The sequence below is a fragment of the Arachis ipaensis genome, chromosome B08 (genome assembly GCF_000816755.2).
Source record: "Arachis ipaensis cultivar K30076 chromosome B08, Araip1.1, whole genome shotgun sequence".
NCBI classification, from domain to species: Eukaryota; Viridiplantae; Streptophyta; class Magnoliopsida; order Fabales; family Fabaceae; genus Arachis; species Arachis ipaensis.
Genome location: NC_029792.2, coordinates 75,898,133 through 75,918,599, shown reverse-complemented (window position 1 = coordinate 75,918,599; position 20,467 = coordinate 75,898,133). Strand labels below are relative to the sequence as shown.

At 35.5% G+C, this 20,467-nt stretch overlaps 2 protein-coding genes across 6 annotated transcripts; one reads left to right on the top strand and one right to left on the bottom strand.

Annotated features, from left to right (window-relative positions):
* Positions 10,040–11,391, top strand: LOC107611144. Its single transcript, XM_016313103.1, has 3 exons — positions 10,040–10,421; positions 10,844–10,917; positions 11,332–11,391. Exons 1-3 carry the CDS (start codon positions 10,040–10,042, stop codon positions 11,389–11,391), a joined length of 516 nt encoding a protein of 171 aa, XP_016168589.1.
* Positions 15,510–20,193, bottom strand: LOC107613337 (ATG8-interacting protein 1). Of its 5 annotated transcripts, XM_021109527.1 has the most exons (5): positions 19,962–20,094; positions 19,641–19,832; positions 19,326–19,390; positions 16,692–17,516; positions 15,510–16,060 (listed from the first exon to the last, which is right to left on the bottom strand). In XM_021109527.1, the coding sequence occupies exons 4-5, from the start codon at positions 17,514–17,516 to the stop codon at positions 15,953–15,955; spliced, it is 933 nt and encodes a 310-aa protein (XP_020965186.1). In that variant the 5' UTR covers positions 19,326–19,390; positions 19,641–19,832; positions 19,962–20,094; the 3' UTR covers positions 15,510–15,952. The 5 variants fall into 5 exon arrangements, with proteins under 5 accessions (XP_020965186.1, XP_016170782.1, XP_020965183.1 ...); XM_016315296.2 differs by lacking the exon at positions 19,641–19,832 and having other exon boundaries at positions 19,962–20,126; XM_021109524.1 differs by lacking the exons at positions 19,326–19,390; positions 19,641–19,832 and having other exon boundaries at positions 19,962–20,193.

Here is a 20,467-nt window from a genome sequence, read left to right as displayed (position 1 = left end):
ATCTTGTTAAAATTGTGCATAAATTATTATTATATTCAAATAAAGAGTACTAAATTGTTAATAATTAATGAGATCAAAGATTGTTTATACATTTTATAATTTACAATTTTAGTTATGAATGATAGTATCAATCAAAAAATACTTGTTATTTAACTAATAATTTTTGAATTTGTACTTTGATAAAATCATAAAATTTTTTGTTGATGTAGTGCTTTAAATTTAGATGATATTTTAAGATTTATATTAGACCATAATTATGTTTATTTATATTTTATTTATTATTTAATTATAAAATTGTTATTCTAGTTAAACTACAGTTGAACTAGTTGGATCAATAAAACCAATAAATTAGTAAATAAAACGATTCAATGAATGATCTGATTTTTATAACCTTACTTTTAAGGTTAGTTAATGTAATAAGCTAGTTGGTTAGTTAGGATGTTAAAAACTTAAAATCCAATTTAATCCAATATGTTCTAGTTTATATTTGATTCTAAAATATATCAAAATTGGAAACAATTTGCATTAGATTTAAATTAAAGTTTAGGTTTACTTTTTAAAATTTATTTAGTATAATTCAAATAAATTATTTTTTTTTGTTTTTACAAGGGTTAAGTACGATTTTGGTCCCTAACGTAGAGGCTGAAAATTTATTTTGTTCCCAGCTTTTTTTCCGCTAAAAAATGGTCCCAAAGATTTCAGTTTATTTTAAAATCGTCCTTCAGACGAAAATACCCTTCCCCTTCTTCCCCAAAATCACCCAGAAACAAAAGCAGAACCTGAAGCAGAACAACAGCAGAAGCAGCAAAAATGAAACAACAACAACCAGACGAAGAAGAACAACAACAACAATGGATCATGTATACAGTTAACCATTAACAGAAATTCAATAACTTAAGCTAATTCTATCAAACCTAAGCTAATTCAACAACAACAACAACAATTCAGCAGCAACTTTCAGCAATTCAATAACTTAAGCTAATTCTATCATACCCACCTAAAATCAACTAACAAAAAATTAAAATCCAGCTAAACTAATCCAGAATCAAATCAAGAAACTAACACTAATCAAATACAGAAATTAAAAGCAAAATGGTAACCTGGATTATGAAAATAGAAAATAGAAAAGAGGGGACAGGGAGGCAGTGGTGGAGCGCCGACGGTCTGGACATGACGGAAAGGGGCTAGAGGGAGGGAAACGGGCAGTGGTGGCTCTAGTTCCTTCTGCGACAGGGATTGAGGGAGGCAGGGGCGAGATGGCGTGAACGGACAGTGGGGAAGAATGGCTCCATATTGCTGCGCGGTGGTAAAGCAGGAGAGGCTCGCTGACAGTGAGCTTTGATTCGAGGAGATCTGAGACATGGAAGAAGAGAAGGAGGGGAGAGGGTCGCGGTTGTTATGGGGTAAGCGCGAAGGGGAGAGGAGCAGCGGCGACGGCGAAGATCAGCGGCGGTGACCCTTTCCCTTCCCCTTCCCCTTCCCTTTCCCTTCCCCCTCTTCTGAACTAACTCCCCCCCGCGTGGATGATTCCTTTTCCCCTTTCCTTATTCAACGTTTTGTGTTTTTTTAATTAGGGGTATTTTCGGAATAAAAATTAAAAATTTGGTAAAAAGAACGATTTTTAAAATAAATTGAAATCTTTGGGACCATTTTGTAGCGAAAAAAAGGTCAGAGACGAAATAAATTTTCGGCCTCTACATTATGGACCAAAATCGTACTTAACCCTTTTTATAATTAATATATATTTCACTTATAATATATTTTTATTTTATGAAGTGATGCTATTAAATTTTTAAAAATTAAGAAAAATCTAAGAATAAAAGATAGATAAATATTATTTAAAAAAATGTTTATAAACTACATGTATTCTGGATATAGTGTCAAAAATTGTATGATGGTTATATTTCGGGTATAATGCACTCCACTTATGCATAAATTTTTAAGTTGCATGTATCTTAGAGTATTCAAGTTGTGCTTTTTATAGTTTTGACTGTTTTATATTTAAGATGTGTAAAATTTATACAAATACGTAAATATACTACTGAGGACATATTTTTGTTACATTTAAATAATTTATATATAAAAAATCTCCTTGGATGTGCAGTTTGTTTCTTTGTTTTTTTCTTTAGAAAATTAAAACGTATTTATGGATTTTAACTTTCGAATATCCTCGACCAAAGGGCAATGACTAATTAATTACTAACTCTGTTGGAGTTTACTCTCCATTTTTAATACTACATTTTCTTAATATATATTTTCAATTATATCAACTATTTCAGTAAGTATAAAAAACAAAGATACTACATGTGGTTCGACCAAACCCCCTTTTCTTTTTCCTTTTTGTTTTCTATGCTCCAAGTATGGGACATGTGAGGACATTCAAAAAATCTATCAACCTAATTAATTAGACAAAGAATTTGAGGCTTAAACAAAATTTAAATATGGGAAGAAGTTAACCATGTGAATTTACTTGAAAAGGTGAGCTAAGAATAGAAGAGTATAGACATTGGAAAGAGTCTTTGCCAAGATGAGTAGATGACAAGTAGATGCTATAATAAGAAATTGATTTTGATTCCATCACCACCTCAACTCTTTTCTCCTCACACTTCTCTTTCATTCTTTGCTCCATTATTGCTCACAATATTCATATATACCTCCAACCATATTGACCCTACTTTAATTTAACCACCAAAGAAATGAATATCATAAAGAAGTGGAGAAAAGTTAGCAAAAGTATATATTTTTTGCTCTTTCTTTTTCTCCATTGAACCTAAAGTTTTTGTTATTCTACATGTGATATCCACTCCACCACCCTCCTTATAACACAAATCAGTCATCATATACATTATGATGAGAATCTCTCTCATACCACTACTTTCTCTCTTTGCTTGTTTTATTTATTTTCTTTGGGAATCTCATTCATCACCTATTCCACAATACAAGCATATAAAACCAATCTTTGAACATGTCAAGCCTCAATCTCTCACTTTCTCTCTGTCAGTCAGTGTGTGTGGGAGAGAAAGAAAAAACAAAGGGTTCATAATTAATTGAGGAGGATCTTCTGCATGACAAAGTGGAACTGAAAGAACACTTTTTTTTTTTTTTTTTAATGTTATTGTTTTTATTATTATTTTACTAATTAGTATTCCTAGAGAATTGGTTCAAAAAAATTATAAGTAAAGTTTGAGAGAATAAATAAGTCATCTTTTTTCATTTCATAATATATATAAAATTTTAGTAAAGTAGATTTAAATTGATCGTTATCCTACTAGGGCTATGACATTTTTATTCTCTTGGGACAATTATATAGAGATATTTGAAGATAAGAAAATTACCCACCAAAATTATTTATCAAAACATCAAATATGTTAACAAAAATTACAAATAATTTTCTATTTCTCAATGAATGTCTTAAGTAATAAAAACTTGGGGTATATTTAGTTTTATGAGTTAATAGTCAAATTCGTTTCTGAAAGATCATTTATTCTTCAAATTAGTCCTCAAATACTTTTTTTTTTAGTCATATTAGTCCTTGAAAGATAAAATTTAAGTCAAACTAGTTCTTTCGTTAGCTAGACAATGATGTGTCACGTAAAGTACCAAGTGGCATGATGACATGTCTGGTCAGTGACACTTAGCACGCCACGTGTCACTTGACATGTAAAATAGTTATTTATAATTAAAATAGTCCCTAAAAGTCCAGACGTAAGTTATTTTCATCTCTAAAATTTTAAAAATTAATCAAATTAGTCTTTATATAAATTTCTTTTATTTTTTTTATAATATTAAATTTAAAATATTTTTTTATACTACTAATTTTAATATTAATTTTTTATTTTAATAAACAAATTTTTTTTACATAAAATAATAAAAATAATTAAATTATTATAAAGTTATTTTGTCATTTGTATTTTAAAATTTTATATTTTTAAATTATAATTTTTTATAGTAAAATTTTTTTATTTAAACAAGTTTATCAAATTATTGTTGATTATATATTTAAAAATTTATATTTTAAATCTTTTAGGCCGCAAGTTAAAGAGAATAAAAATAAAAAATTTCACTTGCTCAGCAAGTAAAAACTACCAAAAGTTTCCAGCTAAAGATGGCATCATGATCAATAATGTCTTTTTGTATCCTAGAAGTTTCGTGGGGTTATGTTTTGATAGTAGGAAGATTACTGTTATTAAAATTAAGGTACTTATTACATAGTACTTGACGTGAGAATTAGTGGGATTTGCATGTCTATTAGAATGTTAATTAATTAACTGTCTAATTATAAGCAAGTAAAGAAGAAATTAAAGTATTAAGTGTGGCATATATTTGCGCTGGGACATATTTTTTATTTTTAATATGGGGGAAGGGTTGGGGTGTAACAGCATTATGGAGAATAGGGGTGCTTTTCATGCATGTGGTGTCAGGAGGCTGAAATCGGACCGAGCGATTTGGAATAAGGAATTCGGACGGTCCGATTAGAGGAGATCTACAAAAAAATAATTTTTTTATAAAATTCGGACGGTCCGTTTTGATTTTTTTTAAAAAAAAAAAAAAAAAACTAAAAACGGAGGGTCCGTTTTGTTTTAAAGGAAAAATAAAAAAAAAACACAAATGGAAAACTGAGGGTCCGTTTTCAGTTTTTTTAAAAAAAAAAAAAAACTGTAAACGGAGGGTCCGATTTCATGTTAAATAAATAAAAAAAAAAACAAAAACTAATCGGACGGTCCGATTTGTGATTAACGAATTTTTTTACAAAGAATTCGGACGGTTCGATTTCTCCCTCTCCCACACTTGTGTCTAACACCTGTATACACCATAACCAAGCAAAACTCACACACTCTTCCAATATAAAAAAAAATTAGCCCTTTATATCTATCAATGGCCAACAAAAATTTTTGACCGTTAGGTTGGAAGCAGTGAACTTCTCAGAAATTGCATGCACTCATCCGTGGGGTCTTTTTTGTGGACCCCTTCTTTTTAAATAAAGCTTCAGAAAAGAGTACTTGATTCTTTTTCTATCTTAAACCTCATAGGAAAAGGAATATTTATTATTATTGTTTCTTTTTAAAAAATTAATTCAGCTCCAAGATCTTCCATTTTAATCTTTTGGCATTTCCCTGTTCAACAGCATATGTGATTTCACTATCAGAATTCAATTCCCATGAAATGATAAAACTACCAAAATTGAATAGCAGATGTATAAAAGCAATGAAAGTGAAAGTGGGGATTTTGGAAAATGGTATTGTGGGCATTTGGTCAATGGAAATAAATACAATATTTATTAGCTTGGTTGAGTGGTTAGGTCATTCATTTGTTAAAAGAAATATTGGAGCTCAAATATCACTTTATGCATATAACAATTTATTAGTCTGCAACAAACTCTTAAATAAAATTTTGATTCGCGAAAAGTTAATCTTTAATTTATTGAGATGGAAAATATCGTAAATAAAAAATATAAGATTTAATTAAAATATCTCTTAAAAATATTAGTTAAAATATATTTTTATTTTAATATATATTTAAAAACTTATCATTCAATTTATATATTTTAATCAAAATTTTCAACTTATAATATTTTTAATAAAAATATCTTTAGAATACTTTATTAGAAAGTTTCTGAAAACTGGTTGAACCAAAAATTGATGAAAAAGACGGATCGGTCAGAAGTTATAACCACTGAATTCGAAAACTGTATTTGGAACGTCGAACCGATTGAGAACTATCTAGTTGAAACGAATCGAGATCTGACCAGTTTTCAAATTTTCATCCCAAACGATGTCGTTTGTTCAAAGAACCCTAGCCACTCGTCTTCGTCTCTCTCACTCACTCACTCACACTCATTCACTCCTTCTCCTTCCTCTCATCTCTGCCTCTCATCTCGAGCTCCTCCCTCACTCCTCCGTCTAGCCACCGCCCAGTCATCGCTGCTGTCGCAATGGCTGGAAGCTGCTTTCCCCACTATGGTCGTCTCCGCTACTATTCGAACTTCGAAGCCACTGTTGCCACTGCAGCTGATCTCGCCTCGTGCCTCCATTGCGCAGCCAATGTCCTGTCGTGCCGTCGTCTCCGCCACTGTTCGAACTTCGAAGTTACCGTCGCCACTGCAACTGGTCTTGCGTCGTTCCTCCATCGCAGAACCACTGTCCCGCCGCACCGGCTCTGTTCTACTGTGCTCCAACCCTTCAGCCACGTCAGCCCGTCCGTCGTGCTCTTTATCCTCCTCTGTGCTCTGTTTGCTATTCTGCTCTCTCTAGAAGATTTTTCTAATTGTAATTAGCTAATTATTGTTTTAATCAGTTAATTAATATATGAATTTTCATTTTTCTTCTTCAATTATTGTTATCATTAGTCATTACTGTAGTTTAGGATTGTGAATGATCTTGAATATTGATTCTGATATACTCTGGTTCTATTAATTGATTAATTTGATTCTGATATTCTTGATTCGAGTCTTGCTGTTGTTAATATTGTTGTATCACTGTATCTATGTTGATTGTTAGGATGATTGGATTGTTGTTCGCCTGTAATATTGTTACTGGCTTGTTTACCTTTGTTCTTGGCTGATTATTCTGTTACTAATTTATTACTTGATGATAAATCGGTACTGATTTGATGTTAACTAATTTTTGTTGTTGGTAAATGATGGTTGTTTTAATTTTTGTCTAATTATTATTATTTTTATAACTTTTTTAAGTTTTGAAAGGTTTGACCGGGGTTCAACCGGGGTTCAACCGGTTTAATTAAATATTAAATAAAATTATTAAAAATTTAATATATAATTTTACATATTTAAATTCATTAATTTTTAAGTAAAAAAATTTTAATAAAATTTAAGATATAATAAAAATTGAAGATGAAAAGTTCATTGATAATATTCAGAGTTAAATTTATTGATGACTTTAAAACAACTTATCGAGGCACTCAAACTGCAAAAAATTAAAGATCTTGCAGGCTACATTGTCAAGCCAAGGCTAATTATTCAATGTCAATTCTCTCATACAATTCAATTATCCCTTTTTGGGCTACCAATATACAATTCAATTGAATAACACATTGATGAAATCTCTTATTGTGCAACAAGCCTCTTATAACTAACCAAACCCTAACTAGGTTCAACAAATTCAATGCTTTTCAACAACAAAAACTCAGAATACAGACAACTCAACCTCCAAATCCAGAAACAAAAACTAAGTGAAACAATCCAAATTAAATTCAGAATCACATTAAGCAACAACCCAACTCAGAACACAATTCCAATTCAGAATCTAGTACAAAAAATCAACTCAGAAGCCAGAATCTTACAAATCGAAACTAAAGAAGCAGCGGCTTACTAGAGACACGGCGAGGGAGGAACGACGGTGACAGTGAACTCAGAAGAGGAAACGACAATGCAGTATTTCAAATCACTCAAACACAATGAGAATTTCACCTAACAACCATCTGAGCAAAAATGCATACAAATATACACAAAATTGAATAAGAGAAAACAGATCTAGAGAGAAAAAAAGAGGAACCGAATGAAGCCATTATGGACGAGGAAGTTGAAAGTGTGGTTGTTGCAGTTGTAGGTGAACTTGTTGTTGGAGGAAGGAAGCTTCTGGAGGCACTAGAATGACGGCAAGGAGAACAAGCACGTTTGCGACGGCGAGAAGAACAGGGCTGAGTAGACGTTCGCGATGCCAGAAGCTTCAGAGTTCAGAGTTCAAGACGACGACGCCGCTGGCAGCTGCTTCGATCCGCGACGGTGGAAGCTGCTTCGATCCGCTGATAGAAGCTCCGATTCGGCGTCGATTCTGGTAGTGAGGTGAGGTGAGTTGTGACTAGAGAAGGTGGCTGCTAGGGTTTGTTTCAATTCAGTCACCAAAAGAATTCGTTTATAAGGAAAGGGGTGAGGAGGGTGTTGTGTCATTTTGGGCTTTCCGTGTTTTTTTTTCCCCATAAAACGCTGACGTTTTTATGTTAAACAGTGAGTTATCCATCGGTTCATCCGGTTCACTAGTTTTCCACCAGTTCGACCGATTTTTTACCAGCTTTTTGCAGGTCGATTTTTTAGAATGACTGGACCGACTAAAAGACCGATTTTCGATTAATCCGATCGAACCGGTCAATCCGGTCCGATTTTCAGAACCATGATTATAACTACTTGGTCAGATCCTTTTCCTCTGAAAAATACTTTTCCCAATACAAGATCAATTTGGAGTAGTTTTCTTTTAAAGTTAATTTAGTAGCATCTAGCATGTAGTAAATTTTTATTGTCAGGATTCATAATTTCATGTGCATTAATGTGTTTCTTTCCCCCGCAATAGGACAGGTCAATTCACATTTAATTTTCACACATTGTATTCAAGAAAGTTGAAATATGCTTATTCTAGAGGGAGTTTTATTAAAGTTATTATTGATAGAATTTTATAAATTTTTTATTAAATATGTAATATATGTGTTAAAAATTAAATTTTATAAGTTTTTGTATAATTTTTTGATCGATAACTTTAATATATGTCAAAAAACAAATATTAATTAAACCCTTCTATACTAACCACATTCGTTGGTGGGGATGATGAGTTTGCAGTTGAAAGTAATTAAGGAGAGGGGTTTGTCTTTGCCATTTAATATGAATTTCCTTGAATTAATTGTACAATGATGAGTACTTTTTATTTGTCTTTGATTCAAAAAATCTGGAACCTATTTTTTTTTCTCGAAAAAGAAAATGTAAGCATTGAGTTAAAAGATTTTCTTTAAATAAATAAAATAAATATTTTATTTACTAAAATATATAATTTATAGTATTTTTATTAAAATACACCTTATTTTTTATCTCGTTTACAGTGTAAACGAAATAAAATTGTACGTATCTAGTTAGGCGTGTTAATTTTGTTTATAGTGTAAACAAGATAAATAAATAATTACGACGTTTACAGTGTAAATGAGATACATCATGACAAATTTTTAACAGTTATAAAACGATATACAACCCTTTGTATTCTTCATAAACATCTCACTTCGTATTCTCTTATGGTTTTCTTCTGAAAAAAAAGCCAAAATATCTAGTAGTGGTGAATATGTGGTTGTAAGTATGTATCCCAATTGCCATATGAGAAACAGTGACACCGGGTTCATATTTGAGTGTGATAATCCCATTTTGTTGCACACCCAGAGAGTTAGTTCTTTGTCCGAGCTAAAGAGTCTGATATTGAGCAGCGTTGGTGGTAGCGGGAGAAAAGAGATAAGAAGGGTGGGGTATAGGTTGCTAGCACCGATGAAAAATGGAGTTTTCCGGTTTCGTCTGTTTTGACTCCATAGTGATGAGCATGTGCGGCTCATGTTTGACATCCAGAAAAAAATCATGGCGGAACAAGTTATGAAGCTTTCGGCGGAGGTCGGAGATGTTGGTGGTGGTAGATCTGGCCACTTGGATTCCGTGCAGGACGACCCACCTCTCACACCACGACCGATGCACGTTGCGAGTCCAGTGGAAGACATGGACATGGATGATGAGAAATCCGACGAGGAGTATGTTGCGGAAAGCAACGAGAGTGATTCTTCTGAAGATGATGAAGATGAGGAGTTCGTACCTAAGACGCTGGTTGAGGCATCAGTTCGGTATTTTCTTCCTGTCCCGCAACCAATTCCGGCCTTATCAGCTGTACACAGTCACTATCAAACGCTGGACCTGGACGTGGTGTATGAGAAAACTCTATTTTCTAAGCAAAGCTGGGTACGACTGGTGCATGAATGCCTTGAGGGGTTTGTCGCGAGAGATGGCGGACTGGGCTGGTAGGTTCAACAAAGAGATCTGGCTATAACACTGCGACAATGGTAACCGGTTAGGGCACATGACAACGAACCTGTCCGAGTGCATAAATGCAATACTTAAGGGTACTCGTTATTTGCCCATTTCGGCCATCGTGCAATGCACTTACGAGAGGCTGTACAGTTGTTCGTCAGGAAGAGCAGGGAGGCAAAGGCACATCTGGCAGCAGGGAATCACTTTTTCCAATAGCTGATATCTGCTATTAAACAAAAATGGGAAGGAATATCAAAGATGTGTGTTACTCACTATGACAGACGGGCTTCAGCGTTTGTGGTTGAGGAGTTAGAGCCTTTTGAGGGTTGGTCGCAAGGCTCATTCCGTGTATGGTTGACGGCGAGTACGTATGATTGTGGTCTTTTTCAGTCACTCTATTTTCCATGTCATCATGTGGTTGCCGCTTGTGTCGCTGCTAGTGTCAAATGGAGTCTGTACGTGCATTCAGTGTACTTGCAGTCTGCTGTGTTCAAGGTGTATGAGACGGAGTTCCCACTGATACCAAACGAGAAGCTTTGGCTGGAGTGGTTCGAGACACGGTTGCGTCCTAATCTAGCCATGCGTAGGAAGGCCACTGGAAAACCTGTTTTAACCAGGTTTCGTAATGAGATGGACGAGGGTGAGCGCCAAGAGAAGAGGTGTGGTCTATGTAGGCAAATCGGGCATACCAAAGATGCTGTCCAAACCAACCTACATACGAGGCTTAGTTTAATTTGGTGGTGTAGTTGTTTGGGGTTGTCAACTGGCTCATAGTGTGATAACTTAGTTGACTTTGTTAATTTTGTACTTGAATATTGTGATAACTTGTTTCAGTTGTTTTTTCAGTTTGAGTAAATTGAAATTTGATGCACTTTCCTTCGTTGTTGATTTATAAAATTTTAAATGCAGCACGGAAACTCATTTACATATAACAATGACATAAATTATATAAACTAATATCGAAGACACAAGTTACAACAACGATGCTAACGTACTTAAATATTGTGTCAAGCTACAACTTCAATAACAAATAACATAATGTAAAGTTTAAACATAAAAAAGTCATCGGTGCTGATTGCCATGATAATGCAGGTGGTGTCCCATGCCACAGGGTAGAGACCGTGTCTGTCAGTGAGGTCTGCTAGGGCGTGGGTCGGGAGCAAGCTGATAGTAACTGTCCGGGTAAGGCAGCTGTACATATAGACAAGGCTGATACTGTTGCTGACCAAGGGAAGGAAAAGGTGGTTCCAGCATCGGCTGGGATGCTATCATGAGGAGCCCATAGTCTACCAATGGAGGTGTCACATACTGTGCACCTGGTCGGCCATGTGTACCGTATGAGGAGCTAGTTCCCGATGAAATGTATGGTTCCCAGACTGAGGTAGACATAGGAGCAGATAACTACCGATGGACATGCCCCATGCTCTACTCTCTACCCATGCTCTACTCTCTATCCAATGCCACGTGACGACTTCTGGACGCCCCTACATCATGCCATGCATGCAGGGCATTATCCTAATCGTCCCGAGGTCCCTGTGAACATGAACCAGGTGGCTAATGTGGTGGTGGTGATGGTGGAGAGGGTGGTCGTGGTGGCGGTAAGTCATTAAACCTGCTAGACATATTCCCGTGCTCCTCCTATCGGTGATACTCAGCTTCCTTTTTGGACTCCACGTCCAAGCGCTTCATGCGAGGCCTAACCCTGTCCCTCCGGGGTCCTGCAATTCCTCTGCGCTCTCTGTCACCCTATCTCTTCTGGTAGGCCTCCGGGTGTCTGGCCAAACCTTGCTGGCCCACCGATGACGGTTAGGGACATCCCAGGGAAGGTGTATGATGTCCCTCTGCTGGCTGGTAGTAGGCTGCACGTCTTCCGGTATGTACAACAGCCTGGGATCATCAAGCACATTCTGTCCCGACAAGTGTCTAACATGGCAAGCCTACCGATACCAATTGCAGTACTCCCGCGTCGGCCGATAGTCTGTGCACGGCTGAATGGATATCCGGTATCCCTCCTCAAATCGAGCCCTCCACCGATCGTACCACTCTCGAAGCTTGGTAGGCCACTAGATATTCTCGCCACATCCTGTGGTAGCCAGGAACTTGTCAATGTTGACCGGGTCCCCTGGCACTGGCTGCTCGCCATTAAACTGGCGCTTAACCCGATCGACATGGTAAAATTCAACTATGTTGAAGCAGACGAGGGGAACAACAGACATCCATATCCCCCACTTCGCCTCTTTCTGCAGCCATGGCGGACAGATGTCCTGTAGTGCAGGATTGTCGTAGGGTGTCCACAGGAACTACAATGTACTTTGTGAAATAATCATCAGTGACAGGTGCTAAAAAAGTATGAATAATTTATGAAACTATGACCAAATAAAAGAGTAACTCGCTTACCTCATCCAACTGTAATTGATCCAATGCCTGATGTCATCGCAGGACTCTCTGCTCGTGCTAGTCCCTGCTCTGCTCTGTCATGCCTGTCAACCTGTGAAAATTCGCAAGAATAACCATGATTAAATTAATTGCAAATCATATTGAATTTTGTAAACGAAGAAAAGTGCAAAACCGTAGTGAACAGTTACCTCGCAGCCATGGGGTACATGTAAACCTGTCGCTTAGGTGGACACCACTGAAAAAATCTTTGATATATCCAAGATACTAGCAGAGGAGTGCATCCTGCGATGTCTATGGTGGAGCGGTGTGCTGTAGAGCATAAGGAATAGTACGTCCATGCTAGCACCGCAGATCCCTAAGACAGAGAACGACACCTCTAAAAAGTCATCTAGTAGTAGGAGCCATCGGAGATGGATCTGATTATTTGACTTATCAGTCATCAAGTAACTCCCAATCAACAACAATATGTAACACCTCACGTACTGTCAGAGGGTGACTAGATCATCAACATCGGACATCTGTCGGAATCGCTCCCGAAGTCATGTTAGTTTGAGGAAAAATGACTCCTTCCTCTGCTGACCCTACTACTGGATTGCAGGAGGTCTGGCACCGAATAACCACTCCACCAACTCCCAAGCCTCGGTCTCGTACCATGTATGGAAATCACGAAAGCACCCACCGACTGGCTCTCCATGCGTGTGTAGCCTGAGGTGATACGCGACGCGTTGCAAGGTGATGGGCACTCACCCCACACCAGGTGAAAAGTGTGGGTCTCAGGATGCCAGTGCTCCACAAATATCGATATCAGGGAGTTATCAAACACGAAAAAGTGGCACCACGTCGCCGAAGCCAACCTCCCTCAAGTAGGGGACAATAACGTCCAGTGGTAGGAGTGTGTGACTCACTCTCCTGAGAAGAAGTAGGCAAGGCCTCTAATAAACAACAAAAAACACGAATAAAAAATGTGTAAAGATATAAAGCTATAAAACTTTCACAATAAAAAATTCTATTACATAAACGTTTACGTAACAAATTAATTTATTTTATAAATAAGTTATTTTAACAAATAACTACAAACATAACTAAATTAATTAAAGAAAAATAAACTTAAATAAACATTTAACTAACAAATTCATATCAAAGTATGCTTAAAATCATACCCTATCAGTTAAACTATTGATAACAATATATTCATTCGCCTAACATATACTGCATACTACTTCTATAAAAATACCTTGAGTTTGGCTACACATGTATGCTTTAACATAAACATAAAACAAAAAACAATACCAACCTCAAAGTCGGCTGTCCCAATGATGTGCCATGTCGCATTCAGTCGGTTAATGTTTGCATCATGTGCATCGGCGCGCGCCATAATTTCGTAGTAATTCAAAAATTTGATTAGAAAAGAGTAGAAATGGGAGAAAAGTTGAAGAAATGGATGAGATAATGACTAAAACGACACTGAGGACGAAATACATATATAGACTCACTCTTATCTCGTTTACAGTGTAAATGAAATTAGAGTGCACAAATTTCGTTTACACTGTAAACGAGATAAGGCCGTTACACACCATGTGTACAAACATAATACGATCACGTCGATTCATGTCGTATCTCGTTTACACTGTAAACGAGATACGCACAATCTTATTTCATTTACAATATAAACGAGATAAAAAATGGTGTATTTTAATAAAAATGTTACAAATTACGTATTTTAGTAAATAAAATATTTATTTTATTTATTTAAAAAAATCTGAGTTAAAAGTCATACAAAAAAGGAAAGTCATAGCACAAAAATTCAAGTGTTTTAGNCAAAATATAGTAAATTCAGATTGATTGAACTAATTTCTATTGTCTCCCAAATATTTTTGGAATGTTAAATGTGTTAAAACTTTTTAAGTAATAAATTAAATAAACCTTTAATTAAACTGATAATTTGCAACGAAACATCGCACAACTACACAATTGATCTTGACATGTCTTTAAAGATGAACAATATATAGTGCACCCATGTGAGAAGAAATAGATATATAAGTTCTAAGAAACTTAACGGTGTTTATTAGTAGGGTAGGTAAGAAGTTGATTAGAACTTGGATTAAAAGGATATTTCAATTTGAGTCATGAACAAGTTAAAGTAGTGTTTGATAGGAGATACATGTAAAGAGAACCTATGATGTAAGTGAAATCTTGCTTACTTGAAAAAGCAAAAGCCAAAGCCAAAAGCTAAAGCACTACAATAACATGTATGTCACGTAGGCATTACACTAAGAAGGAAAATGTTAACCAAACCAACTTATCTTGTATACAATACCAATTCTTTTTTATATACAATTTTAAAAATAAAATATAGCAATTATAATTATTCCATTGTTCATTATTGCTACTTTTTATCACTATAGGTTTCTTAATTTATTTTTGAATTTTTTAATGAACTAGTCATATAATAGTTTTAAGTTGGGCAAACCAATATTAGAGAGACAACTAAATGGGAGGGCAAGTCTACTACACCTAAAAGAAATTGATATCTCCTTCCCCCCAATAATAAGAAAGGAATAATCTTGAGAAACAGAGAGAAAAATGAAGGGAAATAGTTTAGCAACGCTTTTCTCAAAGTTGTTACACTTGCCGAATATATTATTACAATTCAATTTTGATTAAAAATTTATAAGAGATTTTTAATCTTGGTAACATTCCATGCATAGTGTATTAATTAGTTGGTGGCTTTCTTTATTCTATAGCTTTTTTTTTGCTTGTCTGTTTCTAATTGTCTAGCTTTTTTTTTCCCTCTTTTTCTTGGTATTGGGTTAGGGTACAACAAAGAAATCAACATTGACTGCCTAATTGCGCTGTCATTAAGCCTGCTCCAATGAAGCCCAATATCTGAAAAATTGGTGGACTACATTAAGCTCCAAAGTGCACACATACTCATTGCAATGTTCTTGCTGGTTTTCTGAGTTCTACACTTCTAGGGTTGCTTCCACGGAAATATTCTCCCACAAAACCACAACTAAAAAGACGAAAGTAATTGTTCTACTCAGGTGAATTATGATTGTCTTTAATTAATGGTGGATTGTAGATTTGTAATTTAATAGCTTGTTTTGATTAATGTTTCTTGTCCTTTATTACATGGGTACATCTGACCAAGGAAAAGGAAAAAAAAAAAAAATTGAAAACATGGTACAAATACAGATGCATGCAGGATATGAAAATTCTGCAAGAAAGTATTTCCAACATAATATGATACTGGCATTGGGCATAAGAAGTTTTAAAATTTGAGGTTAGCTATTAAAGTGTCTACAAATTACCATGCGATTAATCACTATGCTTAACAATAACAACAGATACTCTGGTTGTAAAAAGAAAAAAGATCATCAGAACAGTATCGGCTGACATGGAATTCTGTTACAATTTCATTTTCATTTTCATCTCATCCTTAGTGCATAAAATGTAATGTCGATAAACAGAATGAAACAAACTTACTATGTTGAATAACATTCCATAGCTATACATTGCAAATCACAGCAGAGATCAAGAAAATTCACAATATGAAATATTTTCACAACATTCACAGAATGGAAGGTCAACCAATCCTAGTCCCAAGCCAGCACAATAGCCATGATAAATTGGAAACTTGACCTATCCTAATGTCAAACCTGCATTTCAGACAACCTTAGCATTTCTCTTTCACAGCCTTTTTCGCACCCACAATTTTTCGTCATCATCTTTAGTTTTCACAATAGTTGGAGCTACATGCACCGAGCAATACTCTCAAGTTTCACCGGAGGAGCCTCCCCTAATCAAGGAACCACGACGGTGGCCACCAACAATCACATCTTTGAGCCGATATAAGGGAACAAGTACCCTGCTTCTTGCCTGCTAAACCCCAAATATTCAATTTGAAGCATTAAATAAAAAAGAGAGCAGCTAAAGCTTTGCACCAAAATGTAGTAATAGCAATCTTAATTTTTGAAGTGATGCCAATTTCATTTTGGTTTTAAATCACTATACGCGGTCATCCATTTTTTATTCATGATTTTCACACTCAGCCATTCAACATTCTACATCATCATTTATTCATTCCTACTCCAAGTATCACCACCAGAAGAATCTTAATGTGTAAAAGACAATTAAGTGCACATGTTGTCATGCTGATTGTAGATAAGTATGCTGTGCACAAGTACAGTCAAAGACACTAGTCTAAGTAAGTGTGACAAAATAAGACTTCTTTCTATGTTCCAAGTGAATGCAATGCTATGAACTGATACATTTTGCTTTTATATCAAAAGATTAACTGATACAGTCTAAAAAAGGTTTTACACTGTCAGAATAATCAAATAATCATAAAGTTCTACGTCTAAAGGAAAAGTTATACACATTACTGGTCTAGCAACAATACGGTATAAGATGACTATGTTAAAATACTTCGAAATTGACAGTGAATGAAAATATTTTAGACTAAAATATGACAAAAATAAAGCTTATCGTAGTAAGAGTTGAAATAGAATACCTCATCATTTACACTAAGCCACTTGAGTTGCAAAGCTCTTTCCTGCTGCCAGCGATGCCCAAGCATCACAAGGCCCATCACTGCAGCAGCAATGAAAACAGACCAAAATGTGCTTGTATCTTTTGCATGAGCATATAAGGAGGCAGCTCTTCGCTTCCACCAAGCACCACAAGGAAGATTTGAAGAGCTGCATTTATCATCTTCAGAAGGTGTCTTTGATTCCGCTAAATTGGGAGAGGTATTTGACCCTTGCTCTGTTTCAGCCTCACCTATGATTTCTCCATATGGTACACCACCAATGGCCGTTTCACTGTGGAAAGAAGTGTATTTTGCAGAGTCATACAAAGTTTCCTCTTTTCCAGTCAAATCAAAACCGGGTAGAGTTGTACCTTCCTCAAACTGTTTCCCATAAACAGACAACCTGCTGATTTTCTCATCAAAATATGGTATACCCTCAAAATCCTCTGAAACATTTAACCCTGGGAATGTCAAGTTTTCTTCACCCTTTCCAACAGATCTGGTCCCTTCTTCATTAGTACTCTCAGATGCAACATCTTTGCTTCCAGATTCGTCATGAATCTCGCTACAGTCAGGCTCCACGGGCAAGTTCTCATGTTGACTGGGTGGAAAGACAAAGTGGCCAGACATGAACAATGCGCGTGACGTTTCTGCTTCATCCTGTGCATGTATGTCTTCCTTGTTGCCATCCTTCAACTCAACTTCATCTGGACCAGGAGCAGCAGCATATGTTGATGCTGTGAGAGATACAACCTCCCAATCAGCGCCACGGGAAGTCTTTTCATCTACATTCTCATTGTCGGCCATCTTTTGTATTCATTAGAAAAACATGTCAGAAATCCAGTTCTATGTAGAGTAAACTTAGTCAAATAAACGACTATATACCAATGCACACATACAATACAAGCATATATGAAAATCAATAACCTAGCAAAAAACTGCAAGTTTTTAAAGAAAAAAGATATAATAAAAAAAGATACAATCATGAACGTAATGTAGCTGGACGTGCGGACTGCATGTCGTAAATGTTTGTAGAGTAATCAATTATAAAGAAGGGAGCTTTTGACTTTTTGCTTAAATATGTGTGTGGGTGTGGGATTGCTCAATTTATAAATCAACAGGTACACATCATTTGAGATTACTATAATTTTATTTAAAAAAAAGTGCAACTTGTGTGGTGGTGTTCAATGCATAAGTTTTTGGTGATCTTGTTACAAGTGACATACTCAGATATGAAGGAGATGCGACAGATTAAGTTGGGCAACTTTGTTCTTAATAGGGCAGAGACAAAGTGAGAAGAAAGATGATTCAAGATAAAATAAAACTAAACCAGGTTAAATGGGTAATCTAAAATGTGGACGAACCTTGGTGAACGAGCAATCATCATCAATTTAAAATTTGAATCACAACTAATCATAAATTGCATACCATACTTACAGTTATTAGCTACTATTTCTCTACTTACACTGAATAATCAAGATAACTCAATCTAACAATAACAGTTTCCATTACAATCTCATCAATGCAACTGAAATCAAGTAACAAGCACAACTGCTTATAAACATCAACAGAAGAATCCAAGTGAAATAACACTCTATACAGGATCCTATGATAACACTAAGCACAAAACCAAATAAAACAACAAATTCAATCCCACTCACAAAGATCAGGTTCTAAACCAATACATGGATTTAATTTTCTTACTCGAAAATAGAATAAATGAGATATGGCAAACAATTATTTTTTTTGGGAAAAAAAGAGAGCTGAAAACATCAACACTATGACCAAATCAGACATAAAGTCATAAACAGAACAATGGGTTAGGATGATGAGGTTCCTATGGGGTTGGAAGTTTGGGGAGGTGCTTTGAGTGGGGCAAGGGACTGGGGGAATATTATATTTTGATCTAAGATTTATCGGGTCAGTTACCCTTTGTAGCAGGTGGAGCGAGGAGTGGAAAGGAGGGGTGTTACCGGCTCAAGCTGTTGTCAACATTCACCCGAAGACTTGATGGCACTTAGAGAGCATTTGCTTCGTAGCAGCCCTACCTAATCACTTATAGATATCCTGATAGCTCAAATTACCCAAATAGTTTCTTGCAGAATATATCGATTAACATTACACTTATTGATAAGTATTTTATCCCAACAGTTCTTGACTCAAAATAATCCTCTTTCCTCAGGATTACTCCCTACAAAATCCATTTGTTAAATCTCTCCCTTAGATGAGATCATACACTGAAATTATAGCATATATATCCAAAATAACATATATGGTAACATAGCTCTTTCCAAACCCATAGTAACATGCTACGAGGAACTTCTAAAGCCCTAAATCAAGTTCGATCAAGATTTGATAGTGACTTTTAAGGCATAAACCAACACTACAAAAGGTTTCAAAACATAAAACAATGAATTAGCTTATCTCGTGCCAAGTTAGAAAACACCATTTAGATAAAGCTTAATTTCTACTCCATAAATCCCTGAACATGTAACAAAAACTCATTAACATTCTTTAAATACCTACGTATATACATGTTCTTAAAAATAAAACGGCAAAAGGTACGTACAAAGATACTCTATTCTCAACACAATCATGAACATATTATTCACTCACAGTGCTTGATTTGCAGAAGAGGCTCTTCGGAACTACCGAGCTATTGTGTTGACTTGCACCAGGATCTAATATCATAAAATCAATCATAAGCATATGTTCAGCATTTCCTTTCTTATTTCAAAGCATGCATAAATAACACTTTTTCTGAAAACCCACAGTTGGTCATTTTCATACTCCAAAATAAATAAACAATCAAATACATACAAACTCTTGTTATTGAATCAATTTCAACTAAAAGTCATCCTCTGTAATAAACCCTAAAGATTCTTACCAAATTGAAGTATACCTTGAAATAATATTTCTAGTCCTAGTTACCTTATGAGACCTGAAGTCAGAATCTTTTGTCATTTTCTTTATTCTTCTCTGAATAACAAATTTTTTTATTATTATTATCCCCAGATTCACATGAGCTTAACTTGAACTAATAACCACCCAAAAACGCACAACTCGCTAGCACCACTACGTACAAACACGCAGATTTTTCCGCTTCCTCTGTTGAAATGATTCCTTATGGTTGATTCGGGAAAAGAACAGAATCCATCACAATCAATCAAAATTTACAAGCTCTAAATCAATCAATCAATCATTAATTAAACCTGAATAAAGGAATCGAATCAGGTATTTATGGGAGCGTACCAAAGAGTCATGGGTCGACTGACCAACCACTTCCAGCAGGGTAAAGGGAACTGAGGCGCGACGGCGGCGGCAGTCGTGGATTGTGGTGGGGACCGGAGAAGAGAAGAGAAGAGATCGGGATACGAGAAATGAGAATAATGATTGATGAATGAGCAACGAGAGAAGAGAGAGAGAGAGAGGGGGGTGGGGGGAGAAGATTCTGGTTTTCTGGGTCAGGAGTGGGGCTTCGATTTCTGCGTGGTCCCCACTACTTACGTACATCTATATCCATTGCGTTTTTTTTTTTTTAATTACCACTAAACCAATATGTTGTTTTTTTGGTGACTAAACCAATAGGTCCTCTAGTCACCAAAAAAAACCAATAGGTCCTCTACATTTTAGATTTAACTCTAGAGAGTAAAGTTACTATTTATTTTTTAAGTGGGACTAAGAGAATATATGAAAGAAGTGAGAAATCTCACTTTAATCTTTAAAATAAAAATCTAAAATTTAGAAAATCTAAATTC

Excerpts from the sequence above, each read along its gene's own strand:
- LOC107611144 (XM_016313103.1), top strand. The coding sequence starts at position 10,040 with ATGTGTGTTACTCACTATGACAGACGGGCTTCAGCGTTTGTGGTTGAG. Across the intron at positions 10,422-10,843 it reads TCGTAATGAGATGGACGAGG|TCATCGGTGCTGATTGCCAT; the intron begins GTGAGCGCCAAG and ends AACATAAAAAAG. Across the intron at positions 10,918-11,331 it reads AGACCGTGTCTGTCAGTGAG|GTGGCTAATGTGGTGGTGGT; the intron begins GTCTGCTAGGGC and ends AACATGAACCAG.
- LOC107613337 (XM_021109524.1), bottom strand. The coding sequence starts at position 17,516 with ATGGCCGACAATGAGAATGTAGATGAAAAGACTTCCCGTGGCGCTGAT. Across the intron at positions 16,061-16,691 it reads GGCTTAGTGTAAATGATGAG|CAGGCAAGAAGCAGGGTACT; the intron begins GTATTCTATTTC and ends TTTGGGGTTTAG.